At 36.2% G+C, this 15,962-nt stretch overlaps 2 protein-coding genes across 2 annotated transcripts in view; one reads left to right on the top strand and one right to left on the bottom strand.

Moving 5' to 3' along the window:
* Positions 1-6,099: 6,099 nt before the first annotated feature.
* Positions 6,100-10,586, bottom strand: LOC127865333 (NACHT domain- and WD repeat-containing protein 1-like). The gene is made up of 4 exons (XM_052405326.1): positions 10,458-10,586; positions 9,937-10,096; positions 9,486-9,638; positions 6,100-6,248 (listed from the first exon to the last, which is right to left on the bottom strand). The coding sequence occupies exons 1-4, from the start codon at positions 10,584-10,586 to the stop codon at positions 6,130-6,132; spliced, it is 561 nt and encodes a 186-aa protein (XP_052261286.1). The 3' UTR covers positions 6,100-6,129.
* A 4,486-nt stretch (positions 10,587-15,072) lies between these two features.
* The window catches only part of LOC127865319 (eggshell protein 1-like), a 5,082-nt gene continuing 4,192 nt past the window's right edge, over positions 15,073-15,962 (top strand). Inside the window, exon 1 of the mRNA XM_052405324.1 lies at positions 15,073-15,181. Coding sequence (XP_052261284.1) covers positions 15,073-15,181 — 109 coding nt within the window. The remainder of the gene's footprint in view (positions 15,182-15,962) is intronic.

Here is a 15,962-nt window from a genome sequence, read left to right as displayed (position 1 = left end):
CAATATGTTTTGATTACATTAGCTTATTTTATTATTAATAATAAATACTTTGCAAGGAAAGTCCAATTCTGTTTTAATTAGTCTTAATTAGGTACTAGTAAAATTGAAAATATCAGTGACATCCAAAACTTGGCTTATATGCATATGAATGCATATTTTCTTTGACAGTTACATAGTACCCTATTTAATTGGATTAAAAACAACAAATAACTATAGTTCTACAACCCAGCCCAAGTTGACTCAAACTGAATTAATTCATCAATTGATCCTATTTAATTATATTAAAAACAACATGTGTAAGATTTTGAGAATATCTCATGTATTCCTCTAGTATTCCTCTAGTACACCAACATGCACGTCTTACTAATGATTAACATGCACTCCTTAAACAGTTTAACAAAAATAATGAATGATTAATCCAAAGAAAACAACAAACAAGCTGCTTCATATAAAAAGTTAATTACATAAGATTACATAAGCAAAAAAATCATTTTGATAATAAATCAAGATTTTACTTCAACCAAACCATTATAAATTTATTGTGAGGAGGGGGGTAATGTAAGCACTAAAACTAAAATGGGGGAAATGTCTGGTGAGGGAACATCTTAGGGGGGGGCGTCCGGAATTCCTGCTAAGGGCGACAGTGTTGTTAATGTGTCTTTAGAGGAAATAACTGAAGGAAAGTACTCATTGGTGTATGCCCATCCAGAAGCATTTCTGAGCATATCAATAGGAACAGCAATATTGAGTGCATTTGAAAGAGATATAACTGTTTCATGTATTGCTTTTGATGAAGCCCACAAATCATGGTCCTTTAATGGTAGCTTTCCTATTAGCGAATTTTATACTTATTTTTTACTCTACAATCTAGCTCTTTTGTCATAAAATGAGAAGTTTTATTATCCAACAGGTTTTGTGTTTGAACCTCACAAATTTTATAATACCAAAGTCCCATCATATAATCATCATCACAATCAGCAGCAGCATTATCATATTCATCATCATCATTGTTAGCAGCAGCATCATTGTGTTGTATTATCAGAATTCAATACAAATACAAACACAACCATTACAACTCTTACTACTACTACTACTAATTAATTAATTATCTACTACTACAACAAGAACAACAACTACGACTACTACTACTGATCTTACTTCTACTACTACTAGTCTACTACTACTACTACTACTACTACTACTACTACTTCTACTACTACTACTACTACTTCTACTACTACTACTACTACTACTACTACTACTACTACTACCACCACCACCACCACCACCACTACTACTACTACTACAACTACTACTACTTGGTACACCAGAACTTGTTGTCCATGGAGATGATAAGGAGAACTCCCAGAGTATTGATCGAACCCACGCCCAGCGGACATCATTCTCTACAGCATAGCGACCATGAATTAATATTTGACACCATGTACAACATAATTCACCTTATTACAAAAAACATGGAATTCATAAAGTGACTGAAAATGCTTTAAAATAAATGCAAATTTGAAATTTGAAACAAAACAACCTAAGCAATACATAATAAGAAACACTACATTATTGAAACACTGATACCATGAACATTTTAGGGTGTAACACCTTATGTACATGTACCAGACCTTTAATGTACTACCGGTACTTTGAAACTTTATGTACCACCTACATAAAATATAGGTGTTATTGTCCATTCATTCATAGCAGTCCTGATGAATTAAGGTCATTCTCTAAACATGATTAAAGTCTAAAGAAGGAAATAATTTTGATTTTTTTTTACAGTTTGAACATTGAGGTCATTCTCTCTTCTCTTCAAAGTATCATATTTCAATTATACAATATAATACAAACATTTTAGACTTTATAATCCTTAGTCAGGATAAGATAAGAGACAAATGAATTTTTATAATTTACTTCAATTTCAGGTAAGACTAATAAATCATTTATTAAGTACTACATGTACTTGGGCTAATAAATTAAACTAAGACACTCAGTGACACTTAGACAATCTGACAAAATATAAAATCTATCGCCAATATATAAGTCTAAATTCATAAATACTATCACACAAAATACATTTCATCAATAACACACATTCATATTAAATTAGTTATCTCTTTATATTATAAATATGGTACATAAAGTGTCAGATAGTGGTACATAAAGTTTCGGTATATAAACGGACTGGTACGTAATGTGTGACATTCAACATTTTAAAAATCAGTTAACAATATATGGACTTCATTGTTTTGCATATACGCAATCAAAGCATATTTATTAAAAATTAAAACACACTGTTCATGGCTGTATCTTTTTATTTATACATGCATAAACTATTCTGGTTATTAATACATTTTTAAAATTATATATAAACAAGAGCACCACATTATGGGTGCCAAGCTAGGCTGCGGTGCAGTTTTGAATAAATGAAATTTAAAAGAATTTTTTAGAGGTTAGTGACCTTGACCTTTGACCGAGTGACCCCAAAATGGGTGTGGTGTGTAGAAATCATCACGGTGCATATACATGTGAGGTTTCAATGTTATAGGTGGAAGCACTTTGATTTTAGAGCCGATGTAAAGGTTTTAGCACCACGCGGACATCTGACGACGAGCTATGACAATACCTAGGGTTTTCCCCGAAAACAGCCGAGCTAAAATTGAGCACCATTAGTCCAAATTGTTGACGCTCTTAAATATTAAGCTACTTTTTATATGGGTAATATTTGGAGCAAAGAATTTAGCCCATATAAAAAGTATCTCTAAATTCTTATAAATAAGACTAGAGCGCCATATAAATTAAATGGAAAACATACGACTTTATGTCAAGAAAAATAAAGCTGTAAAAATCTCACCTGCTCGTCTTTGATGTTGCAATTAGCACATTCAGCATTTTCAGTATCTACTAAATAAATATATGAAAGTGCCAAATGTCCAAGATACCATGACTTCCTCCTCAAAATGTTAGATCCTTTGAACTCCATTTATTTTATCCCTGATTATTCCTTTCACACATGAGGCCTACATGTAAGATTCCTTGTAATGTTCACAGCGTTTATTTTAAATCGTTTACGTCCTCAAATTTCAGCAGGTATTAAATTATAAATATTTATTAATGATTTTGATTTATTTACTATTTCGAAGATACAGTCTTGCAACGTGTTTAGTTAGTCTAAGTTACGTGTTAGGTGATTCTTACAAACAATAGACTGACATGAAAAGTGGCTCCTTTTGAAGCACAAACTGCATCCATGTATATATTTCAGCTGGCCCGGTTTGATGGGGCCTGTTTTTGATAATAATTAATTACCATTTTTCACTTCCGTGTTTATTATGTTTACCAACGCCATGATGGAAAAAAGTCCGTTTCCCACAATGCTTAGCGCACATTCACACAGGTCAGTAAGACCGGTGTGACACAATGTGACGAAACTAGCTAGACGCTTTGGATTTAAGCACAACAACAAATCGGACTTAGAGGGTTTTTATTTAACCGTTAAATATTGTTTAAGCATTGAACGATTAGTGTGTGTGCGTGTTTACGATGGATTATTATACTTTTATGAATGTGAATAACAGTGTTGGGATATAAAACTGGAATGAAACTGGTGAGAGTGCATTTTCGATTTCGTTAAAATGTCGAATAACGCGATGTTTTGTTGAATAATTGATTGATTAAATTTAAGAAAAGTGTAAGTGAATTGTTCTTAAACTGTTCGAAAGAAATCGATGTTGAATTAAAAGGGTAATTTCTTTGATGAATAAGTCGTTCCTTTGTCAGTCGATCAAAGAATGTCTATCCACAAAGAATTGCCTGCTTACATCCAGTGCTTTAAAATGGAAAAGGTGGATGGCGATGAAGAAATGTGTCCAAAATTTTAACTCGTCATGGAAGCAAATTAAACTTTACGAAAATAAACATGGATATTAACCAACTTCGGTGAGTAGAACAATAACCTAGATGTTTTACTTTTTATGGCTAAGACTGGATGTGGACGCCATTTTTTTCCAGTTGAACGTCACGCGCACACATTCCTAGGGCCGAATATTTATAATGACCCCGCAATGGTTAAAATGGCATGAACAACTGTACAAATTTGTTACTATATATAGTAAGGTATGTATTATTCCCAGATAACCATGTGCAGTTACCGCTTTTATGGAATGTTTCATTTAAAGGAATTCTCCTATAAACGAAAATCTATTCTACGAGGAAAGTGTCGTCCCTGATAAATCTGTTTGGGCTGCACAGGCTAATCCGGGACGACATTTTAAGCACATGCATTATGCCCCGTATTCACAAAACGCGGCTTATATATTAAGTTATAAAGGCAATCAACTAAGCGACAACGGTGCTTACATGTGTTCACATGAAATAAATATTTGTTTGAATAGAACTGAATTTCTTCAACAGATTAACATGACAAAAGAGACTCATTGGTAGATCTATACAACATCCGTTCAAACTTAATAGTCGATTGGTCGATAACACTTTTGTAGTCTTATAACATATGAAGCGAACACCATAAACTGATCTTGAAAACAACATTCGCAAAGTGCGATTTATTGGTAGTATATGTTATGTTAGTATGCAATGCGTACACAGAAAAAGACACGCCGTTAACATTGAAATATATCCTACCGCAACCCAAATTCGACGACACCTAAATTCGACGATGTTCTATTTGTATTGATTAAATGGATAATTATTGTCTTGGAATCATTTCAAAGTAATACAGCCGAGTTTAAAATATTATTTTGTGCTATTAAACATTTCATTATTTCTTTCATTATTTGCTATATATTGCTTCATGTAACTGTTACATCGTCGAATTTGGGTCACACCGGGATATTGTACGATATATGCCGCGAAATTCCAACGTATGTTTAATTCTGAGAGGTAAAGATACTTTCGCATCTCCTGAGCGTACTGTTTGAGATCTTATACATGCGAGAGTGAGTGACAAGGTCCATCAACACTACAGGTCCAAAAAATACCGTAACTGCAGCGAGCGTTCCCGGATCGTTCACCTGTAAAACAACGATATGAGCCTCGCTCTGGGAAAGCAGGGCTTAAGTCATGTGCGTAAAGTGCAGTTCGCAGAGACGACACGTTCCGCCTTGACTTGATTTTCGCTAAGAATAGACCTTTACGCACTAGCAAGAGGACTGCACAGTCTTATCTGGCACCACACTTTACGTACAAGCAGAAGAATCGTTTACCCATAGCGAGTCTCTAATACATTCTTTATCTTAGCAAATACTTGTATACATATATAGTCTGAGCGGACTGCAAACGCTTATCTGGGACTACCCTTTACGTAATAGCAAGAAGCCCCGGTTTCCCAATAGCGAGTCTCTAATACATTCTATATCTCAGTAAATACTTGAATATATATATATAGTCTGTGCGGACTGCACAGTCTAATCTGGGACCACACTTTACGTACAAGCATGAAGACCCGTTTTCCCATAGCAAATCTGTAATACATTCTTTATCTTAGTAAAAAGTTGTATACGTATATATTATGTGCGGACTGCACAGTCTTATCTGGGACCACGCTTTACGTACTAGCAAGAAGACCCGATTTCCCATAGCGAGTCTCGAATACATTCTTTATCTGTGTATACATATATACTATGTGCGGACTGCACAGGCTTATCTGGCACCACACTTTACGTACAAGCAAGAAGACCCGATTTCCCATAGAAAGTCTCTAATACATTCTTTATCTAAGTCAATACTTGTATACATATATACATATATACTATGTGCGGACTGCACAGTCTTATCTGGGACCACACTTTACGTACTAGCAAGAAGACCCGATTTCCCATAGCGAGTCTCGAATACATTCTTTATCTGTGAATACATATATAGTCTGTTCAGACTGCACACGCTTATCTGGGACCACACTTTACGTACAAGCAAGACGACCCGATTTCCCATAGCGAGTCTCGAATACATTCTTTATCTAAGTCAATACTTGTATACATATATACATATATACTTTGCATACTCGTTATTGTGATTATCTTTCTGATATAACGACTAACTGTCCATACATATCATAATTATGCACAATACTACCATTGGCCCAGGTTCCCGCGAAGAAATCAGCTAGGTTGCTATGGAGACGCTTTTCTGCGCATAATCTGCGCAGTAGCGCTCGTGCGCAGCTTCCGTAAACTGACGGTGGTACCAGTTCAACACGCGCGCACCGTCTGCACCGCGCTCAACTGCGGTGAAAAAACAACACATCTGTTAATTATAGTCAATCACAGAGCATTACAAAAATACGCGCAGTGTGTATATAGTACATGTACTTTTAAAATGCCTTGACTTATTACATGCAGAATGTAGTTAATTTACCACTTCCGCTGATGCTAAAGCAGTGGCGTAGCCAGACCCAAATTTTTGCCGAGGCAGTATATAAGGTCAATGTAGGGTGGTCTGGGGGCATTCCCCCCCCCCCCCCGGTAAATTTGTGTATACCTAGATTATCGGAATCGTGGAATCGTGGACGCTACATTTGACCGTTTAGTATCAATATAGTTAACAAAAAAATCTGCTTCAAGTTTATTGTCAATTTAAAACTCTGTTACCATAAACGGTGTTTGAAGTGACAATGATGTAACAACCTTTAATACAGAAAAATAGTCATATAATTCATTTGAAGTCAGATAGAAAAATAAAAAAATGAGACGCAGCTCTCTCATACATAATATGTTTATGGATAATAGAATGTTCTTTATATATTTATTATTGAAATACTAAAATAATATAGATCTACCTATATATTATGAAGAAAACAGATCTATCAAACATTTTAGCGAATAATGTTTCATATATTATGAAAAACGTTTTCACTCTCTTAACATGTTTTATTATTCTTCAACTTTTAAATATCAATCTTATTAAACGCTCTCCTGTCTCCAGTCGGATCCCACATTTAAACAATTCGTTTTCGATCAACTGGAATGTGTTTATGCACAAACATTAAAGCGATGCCATTGACATGTTAATATATAATAGCATTGTATTTACTTAAGATATTATTCGTTATGAGTTTTTTATAAATTTTATTTTTGAGTTTACATCAAATCAGCTTCTGCAAACTTGCTGTTGTAGTTCGGACAAGTTCACCGTGAACAAATTCATGGACATTTTTTTTCATTTAGAGCTTGAAAGCACCATAGAGCTCTTAAAAAATGTTTAAATACATAAAATCAAAAGCGTTTTCAATCATAAGCACATATAAAAATGATCATTGATGGAAAAGTTATTTGGAAAAAAACTACAGGGGTTCGAACCAATGCAGTGACAATATAATAGTGGTCAATGGATCCAGAGTCGTTACTGATTGCGTCACAGGGACGTATTGATTATTATGAGGAGTACAAATATTTAACATAAATCAGTAAAGTTTCTGGCCATTGTTTTAAATTTTCTTCTGTAAAATTTTGTTTTAGCACTGCCTCATCATTTTCTGTCAGGTCTATCATCAACTACATTGACTATTAAAAAGAAAAGACTTGAACTTCTTTATATAAAAAATTGAACTTCTTTATATCAAACAAGAAATATATTTAAAAAAGATATACGGCGTTGATTGTGGTTGGAGTTTATAAAAGGTAAAGAGTTCAATGAATGAGATCAAGGATAGCGAATGTCTTTTTCTGTGCAGTTCGTAGCTGCATCACACACAGTACGGGATGATACGCGGAGTTTTCGCGGCTTATTTTACATTATTACATATTGCTGGTCATAAACCTATAGATTCAAAACAGAAAACCAAAAGAAGAATGGAAGTGAAATTAAAACATACGAGTCAACCGGCCACACGCTTAGTATCCGTACATATTTTAAATATTTATACGCGCGTTCTTCGAACAAACCTGATTTAGTGGTTTGTCGGGCATTGCTATTTGATTCGTTTATTAACAGTTTCGAGAATCATCGCGCTCATGCTTAATACATTAGTCAATATAGTGGAATAATTCTTGTTAAATTAATTAAAAATAATATTTATCATGGTATTGTTGAGAACACATTAAGAATCATTTATTGACATACCATTATATCGCTGGATATCTTCATTTAACATCTTTCTGGTCTAAAGAAAATTCCAGTTCACCTAGTTCACGCTCTATCGTCTTTATTATATAACGATTATTTTACTGGCCGCGAACTCCGGTCAACACATAAGGTAGTCGTGAAGACGCAGCGATGACCTGTATATAAACTCTGACATTCACACACACTAACCGCGAACTGACCCTGATACCTCGCGGGTTGAAATGCAATGCATTAAAGTGAGGCCTCGCTTCCACTGCTCTTTATACTTTTACATGTTAACATGTTGACAGGAATATGGAAGTTAGAACTAAATATGAGAACATAGCCTTTAAGTACAAACGTTCTCGCGCTGGCCATCCTCTTAAAATAAAAGGTGCACGCACAAACTGTATTGATGTCGAGAATTGAGTGTAAAACTGTTCTATCTATTAAGCCTTTTCATTAGAGATAAAATTGCTTCATGCTGAACACGCAGTAAAACAGTGTTACAAAGACGCGGACATGTTTCCAATGTTCTGGTCGTATGCTCATATCAGCCTATGGGATAAATGAAGTGTATTCTTTGTGACCTAGCCGCGGGAAATTTTATTTGAATTTTATGGGACAGTTACAAAGGTCAGGTAAGGTGAAAAGCTGGCGTATACAGCTATGCCGAAAAAGTTTAATACGCGGGATACATAATTTGCAAATTCTAATGTAAACAAAGATTTTTATCACCTGAAACGGTCCCGGATTTAACTCGACGCCGGCCATAAAGATGAGAATACCAATAAAGCCAAAAACGCCAACCACCCGAAGTGTGTCTAGGTCCAAAACAGACCCAGACCTGGCCGTTAAACACCCGATTCTAGCTCGGTACGTTCCGATGTCCACCATGATTATACCATCGAAGTTTACAGTGCGACGCTTTGTTTAGTATACGGATTTTCCAAATCATTTTGCTGAGCCATTTTGGCATCAATTGAAGTTATACAATTGAAATAATTATCTGCCTCAATATGAACCAATGGTACTCAATGAAAATTTTTGTTTGTGAATATCATAGTGCCTAAAATTCATAAAATCAGCCTTTTTTCGTTGTAATCTCAACACTGCTCTGCAATTCTAAAGTCATAAGCAAGTCATTTAAAGAAAGTTGAACAAAGTGTTTCTCAGCTGAAAACAAATCAGAAAACATCAAGTGGTAGCGAACCTATATGATCACAAGTTCTTAAGGCAGACGTTCAACCGCGTTGCGATAACCGCTTTATCTTAGTTTTAATAACATGCGATGTTGATAATGAATTGGAAATCCCAATATAAATCGCCATAGTACATATAACATCATTGTTTTCTCATCAGCTCGACGTTCGTAAAACATTAAATTCAAACGAGAAAATAACAGTAAAGTTCAGTACCGACATATTGGTCGATGTCCGCCCGTATGCACACGAGAAGTAGAGGGGGCAGTCTGCGCATGGGCGGTGTCCAGTAGGTGTAGACGTCATTTAATACGTCATCATCGCAGGACAACACGTCATCAAGCTCCGCCTCGGTGATTCCGTGATTGGCTGAAGTAAAGATCCATATTGAACTGGATTTTTGCTAAACGAGACTTCCATTAATGTGCTGGCAAGTAGATAAACAAGTGATCCTCGTTATGGGAAAGTTGGTCTTAATGCATGTGCGAAAAGTGTCGTCCCAGATGAGCATGTGTGGCCCGGACAGGCTTATCAGGGAAGACATGTTCCGCTTTTATTTGGTTAGTGTACAATCTCTTCTTAACAAAAATCTAGTTAAGGCCGAATTAAGTGCTTTAAGGCCAGTTTACCCAGAACAAGACTTGAATACAAGTGACTCAACCCCCACCTAAGGTAAAATATCCCAAGGCGCGACACACCAATATCCGGCTGTGCAGTTTCTCCAGACGACTGAACAGGAAGTCGACTGAGGTACGGACTGTCGTCTGCAGTACTGTCCGTGACGGCGGGTCGAACGAGCGCCAAAGCATGGCTTCGTCAAACGACAGCTGATCAGAATTGAACAAAATGTCAGTATAGCGTTATACAAAATAATTTATTGAAAAAAAAACCTAGCTGTGTAATTTCTGGTTTGCATCAAACGTTCAAGTTTCCACTCACTTCAAACTTGTTGACTAAAATGATCCTGATTGAAGACTTTTTGGACAGAACGGTTATAACTTAGGATTACCCATGAGATTGATTACTAAAAGAAAATAATGAATTCCCAATTAATTCAATGATGGTTTACTGACTTACAAGTATTTTTGCTTGGCATTTAATGTTAGATTACAAATACAACTGGCACTAATAAACTATTCATCTTTCAAATAAGAATGTTCTTTATCGTGATGATAATGATACACGTACCAGGCCGCTTCGTGGGCTTTGATTTCCCAGCATACTCAGTTGTTGCACCAGACTCTGTAGCAGAGGCAGTACGGAAGAACTCTCCACTGTTGTACCGAGAAACCTGCAGCCCAGAGAAATATGCGTCATGTGATGTGTTAACGTTTCAGGTATTGTGTAGTTTCCAACAAACAAGATAAAGATGAACATAGTTACGGCCAGTTTTAAATAAAGGAAGCGTGGAAAACACCAAGAATTGTTTTAATACAATTCTGGCCTTAAGTCATTTTAGATGATTTAAAGAAGTTTAGATTGAGAAAGAAACACAATCATCATAACGTAAATACTTATGTTTAATAATATCACCACAGAACACAACTGTATTAACCCTCACGAAAGAATTTTAGAGTACTGAAATTATTTATTTGTCTTTTTTTAAGTTAAGCATCTCTTAATAATGTATAGGTACATGTCGGTTATTACATATTTTCAACAGCAGATCATTAGCAATTCAAATTTTGAACATATATCTGTTATCAAACATTTTCCTATAGTTCAACTTCAATCGCGCGTTCGGAAATCTGACACCAGTTCTAGCCAGAAAACGGAACTGTATGTATTATAATTAAAGCGCAAACATTCGAAACAGTCGAGCCAACACAGGGTCGAATATCACTAAAACTAACCGTAATCTGTATGTATTCTCCCAGTAACTGTCACGCAACTAACCGTAATCTGAATGTATTCTTCGAGTAACTGTCACGCATTTTAAGAACACGGGCTGATAAAGCCTTCCTTTACGCCCATAATGGCAGAAAGCCGCGTTGATACGCTGAAACTCAATTGTGTTTAATATAGTAATCATGTAAGCGTCTTACTGCATAATTATCGTTGTTGTTGTTGTTTTTATCGAGTGCACCGGGATTGTCTCCCATATGGCCAACGCCCCCAGAAAGACGTGTTAGTTGGTTACGGGGGATAGTGCAAGATACAGAAGACACCCCGTTCCAGAGGTGACCCTGGGTCTTTTAGTGCCCGGTGTATAGCACCTAGTACACTGCACCTCGGTTTAACGTCTCATGCGAAAGACGAGTTAGTAGGTTAGGTGCAGCGGGGGATCGAACCAGCGATCTCTGGATTGTGAAGCCAGTGTGTTACCACTAGACCAAGGATCCGCAACTTGCATAATTGACCAGTCGCCAAATTATCGATCGCTCCGCCCACATAGTCACGTGGTCTAGTGATTAAAAAACTCCGACAAGCAGATCGCAATTATAGCGGATTACGTGAGGGAAATTCTATATTTGTTATGATGTATTATGCTCTTTTCTATAAAATAAATTTTTAAAGCCGCACACTAACCTAAACTGCTTTGTAAAACGTTAATACAATCATAAAAACTTTAGAGAGAAATGGCGTAATAAAAAAAAATGAGTTAACGGCAGACTGACTATCAGAAACGTTTCTTATACATATTATATAGGGAGGGGATGAAGATCCGTTGTAAAAATGAGCATTTATTTCATATTGATTTTTAACTTGTATTCAACCGTCTGACAGTGAACCCGGTGGCTATTCATATATAATTTTGAAAATATTTTTATTAAATGCAAATGACATATCCATATCATGATGGGTTTTTGTTTATTAAAAATGTTTAGATCTTTTTATTGTGTTATTTTAAAAAAAGACACCGAATTGTTTTATTAGGATATAAATTAAATTTTGATTGTAACCATAATTTAATACAGGCCTAATTTCGTGGTTTCATTAACAGATAGTCTAATATGCATTTTATTTCATTTATGTTTAATGCGAACCTGTTACATTTCACTATCAAAAAATGAAATGTTGGTATTACGGTGCTGTTCACGAACATTCGAATTGAATACATTTAGCATATTATCCATTTGCTTATTTATAACAAGATGGCCCTTATATGTTAATTTCAATTTTCACATTTCTCCCCGTATTAATATATGTTGTATTAGAAATGTTGTTGTTGTATTATAAGCCGTACATTTTACACTTGAAGTCGCTTTAAGCTGGCTAAGCCGCGTTGAAATCACCTTTGTATTGTTTTTACTTTAGTTAAAACAATATTTAAGTTAACAATTTATAATGATTTCCCTTGTTTATGATCCACAGAAAATAAATATATAATTGGAAATCATTTAAGTAATTAAATAGTTTTCTTTTCTTGTGTACAGTACCTAACAATGCCTTAATGTTCATTCATTCTGAGATCCACGCAACATACAGGTATTTAGTAATCATCGACAATTACGCTGAGATTAATAAGCACGTGTGGCAATTATTATGTTGCCCAAACTGCTTAATAATATTGTGCATCAAACGGTATAACACGTTTTATAGAACACACACCTGGTGTGGTTAAACTATTTATTGTGTTTGTTTTCTCCTTACTCGTTCATATGTTAAAGAAATGAAGATAAAATAATGACTTTTTATAAAGTATGTATAGCACCTACAATTTTGAATAATGATCGAACAGTAATGATCATGCATTTGATATAAAATCTGTGTAAACTCTTAAAAATTACGTCCATTCCATATGTACAACACGCTTTGTTTGTCGGACAAAATGGCGGCCAGATAAGCGTTGCTGAGGGGTGTGTGAAAAATCGATATCTGATTGGCTGATCGACAAAATGTGGGCGGAGTTGGCGACTGGTCAATTATCAAACATCGAACAGCCCTTTTATATTTTACGTTTTCGGAAACGACGTCTTTTGCAAAATAGTGACACGCGCGAGGTGCAGCGCTGTTTTCGTGCCAATAATAATGACATAATTATTCTTGACGCTGTTATTCACAAATGGGTCGGATGTCATTTGGGCGTCGATTTTGATTCTACTTATTTGTTATGGTACAGTGATGATAATACTGTTTTTGTTTTATGAAGTGCTGTAATTGTGAATATTTGTCGTTATTTTTTTAATTAATAGATCTTGATTTTATCAGGCACGTACTTCAGTAAACAATTACTGTCTGTTGTTGACGTATTAATGATTTGGTATTTATTCAATCATCAATATTAAGTAGCAATTCTACTGGTAGTTCTAGAAGCACAAATGTCAAACTAGCCGTAACATGTAGTTTGAGAAGAGAAGTTAATATAGTTCGATAATTCCTTTAGTATTATTATATGAAAAGTCAAATCGTTTAATATCGCAGCTTAATGTCATGTACCTTGGAACCCCGGAAGTTCCCTCGCTCGCGTACCGTGGCTCCGGTCGGTAGGAGGTGGCATGTCGTATCAACAATTCCTTTTCCAATATTCTGGAAACACTTCCGGAAATGAAGAAAACCGCTGCCCGCCGTTGGCTGTAGACAACCGGAAGTGCAGAGTCTGCGATTGTGCAATGCGACCAGAGGCGACGTCATCGAGTCATGCATGCACACCGACGCCTAAGAATTGTCCAAGCAAGTGGTGGATGAACGAAAGTGCCGACACGCATGAGACCAACAAAGGGAATGGTAATCAATATGTTTCAAGATGCAGAAGGGTTTTGCACATGTATTCCGTTTGGATGCGTTTCATATCGTTATTTAAAAGAAGACGTTAAATATATTTTGTTTAGCGAGTCCTTTATTGAGCATTTTGTTCCTTATCTTTGTCAATCGTATTTCGCGTCATTATTTCAACTAAACGTATTTTAGCTATTTTCAAAAGGATATGTATTATGTATGCCGTTTGCATTAAAAACAAAACTTGAGTTAACTAAGAAGATTAAGATCGATATTATTTACTTTACACGAACCAGGTGCACTTCCGATCAGCGGCGACACGTACCGAAAGTGCAAAGACATATGCATGTAGTCGTGCCACGATGGCTACACGCTAAGCACCACAACAGATGAGACTGGCTGTCAGACGTGCGCATGCGTGGATTCAGAGCCGTGTAGAATTATCGCTTGATCTGTGGTAGTGTTGGTGATGATGATGGTGGGGGTGATGTTTTTTTGAGCGGGTAATGTTTGTGGAAGTCATGATGCTGATGATGCTGACGAGGAATAGTAGAAGGATGAGAATAGATTTGTATGATGGTGCCGATTGATTATGATGTAGGTGGTGGTGCTACTGCTTCTGAGGCTGCTTCTAATGATGATGATAAGGTTGATTATAACATGTTGCTCATGATGTTGATGATGATTATGAAGATATCCATGATGATGATGATGATGTGTCGGTTGATGATGGTAGCGACGGGGATGCTATTGTATTTGATGATTATGATCATGATGTCGGTTCTGATAATGATGATGATGGTTATTATAATGATGATGATGATGATGATGATGATGATGATGATGATGATGATGATGATGATGATGATGATGATGATGATGATGATGATGATTATGATGATGATAATGATGATGATGATTGTGATAATGATGATGATGATGATGATAATGATGATGATTGTGATAATGATGATCATGATGATGATGATGATATTGATGATGATGCATTACATGTTTAAGCATTTTCACTTTAGAGAAAAAGTATAGACTCTCCACGAAAATCATTCTAGGATCTTCGCAACGTTCCGCGTCACAGCAAAATTTGGAACAAACCACAAAAGAACCAACCACTACAGCATCCGGTATGAGCTCTTCAAGCGGCAATGGGCTCTCATCATCCGGGAGCGGTGACGGCGCAATAGCTGGAAGAGACTCTTGGGGATCTGGTTCAGGAACCGGAAGCAGTGGCGGGGGTTGTGATCCCTGAAATGCAGCGTCGGTTTGAGACAGTGACGGGAGCGCTTCAGGTGGCGGGATGAACGCATGAGGAGCTATTAACGTCGTTAGCGGGCGTCTTCTAGTTGTTTCGGGCCGATGTGTCCGGGAAGCGGAGGTACTGTTATTTCGTTTTTTCATTTAACCTCATCAACAAATTATGAGGCTCGTTCTTGTAAAACGGAGTTTAATGCATAAATGATGTTAAAAGGAGTTCGCGCATGCTAATCAGGGACGACAGTTTCCGCTTTTAAGGAATTAACTGTTTAAAAGAAGTATCTTCTAGACGAAATTAGAGATCTACCAGTCTTGGCGGGAAGTGTCGTCCCTGTCTTGGCGGGAAGTGTCGTCCCTGTCTTGGCAGGAAGTGGCGTTCCTTATAAGCCTATGCGGACTGCACATACTGATTTGAGACGTTTATAAAGCATATGTATTAAACCCAATATTCAAAGAACGCGGCTAATATAGTGTCCATCTTTTGGTCGAGGGGTTCCGAGTTGTATCACCGCTTTCATAATTTCCACCCATAAAGAAATGGGTTAGCATTCAACTAATGTAATAGTGTCTTAATGCGGCAAATTTTAAAATACACTAATACGGTGTTTAAATAAAAAGACAAATAACATATGACCCCGTTGATGGTATCCTTATCAAAAACCTCAATATGCGTAGATGACATGTTGTACTTCATGTTATGGTATAACACATAGATGACATTTTGTACTTCATGTTATGGTAAAACACATAGACAACGCCCTT

This window comes from Dreissena polymorpha, chromosome 1 (assembly GCF_020536995.1).
Source record: "Dreissena polymorpha isolate Duluth1 chromosome 1, UMN_Dpol_1.0, whole genome shotgun sequence".
Classification (NCBI taxonomy): domain Eukaryota; kingdom Metazoa; phylum Mollusca; class Bivalvia; order Myida; family Dreissenidae; genus Dreissena; species Dreissena polymorpha.
This window is presented reverse-complemented; position numbering and strand designations above follow the sequence as displayed.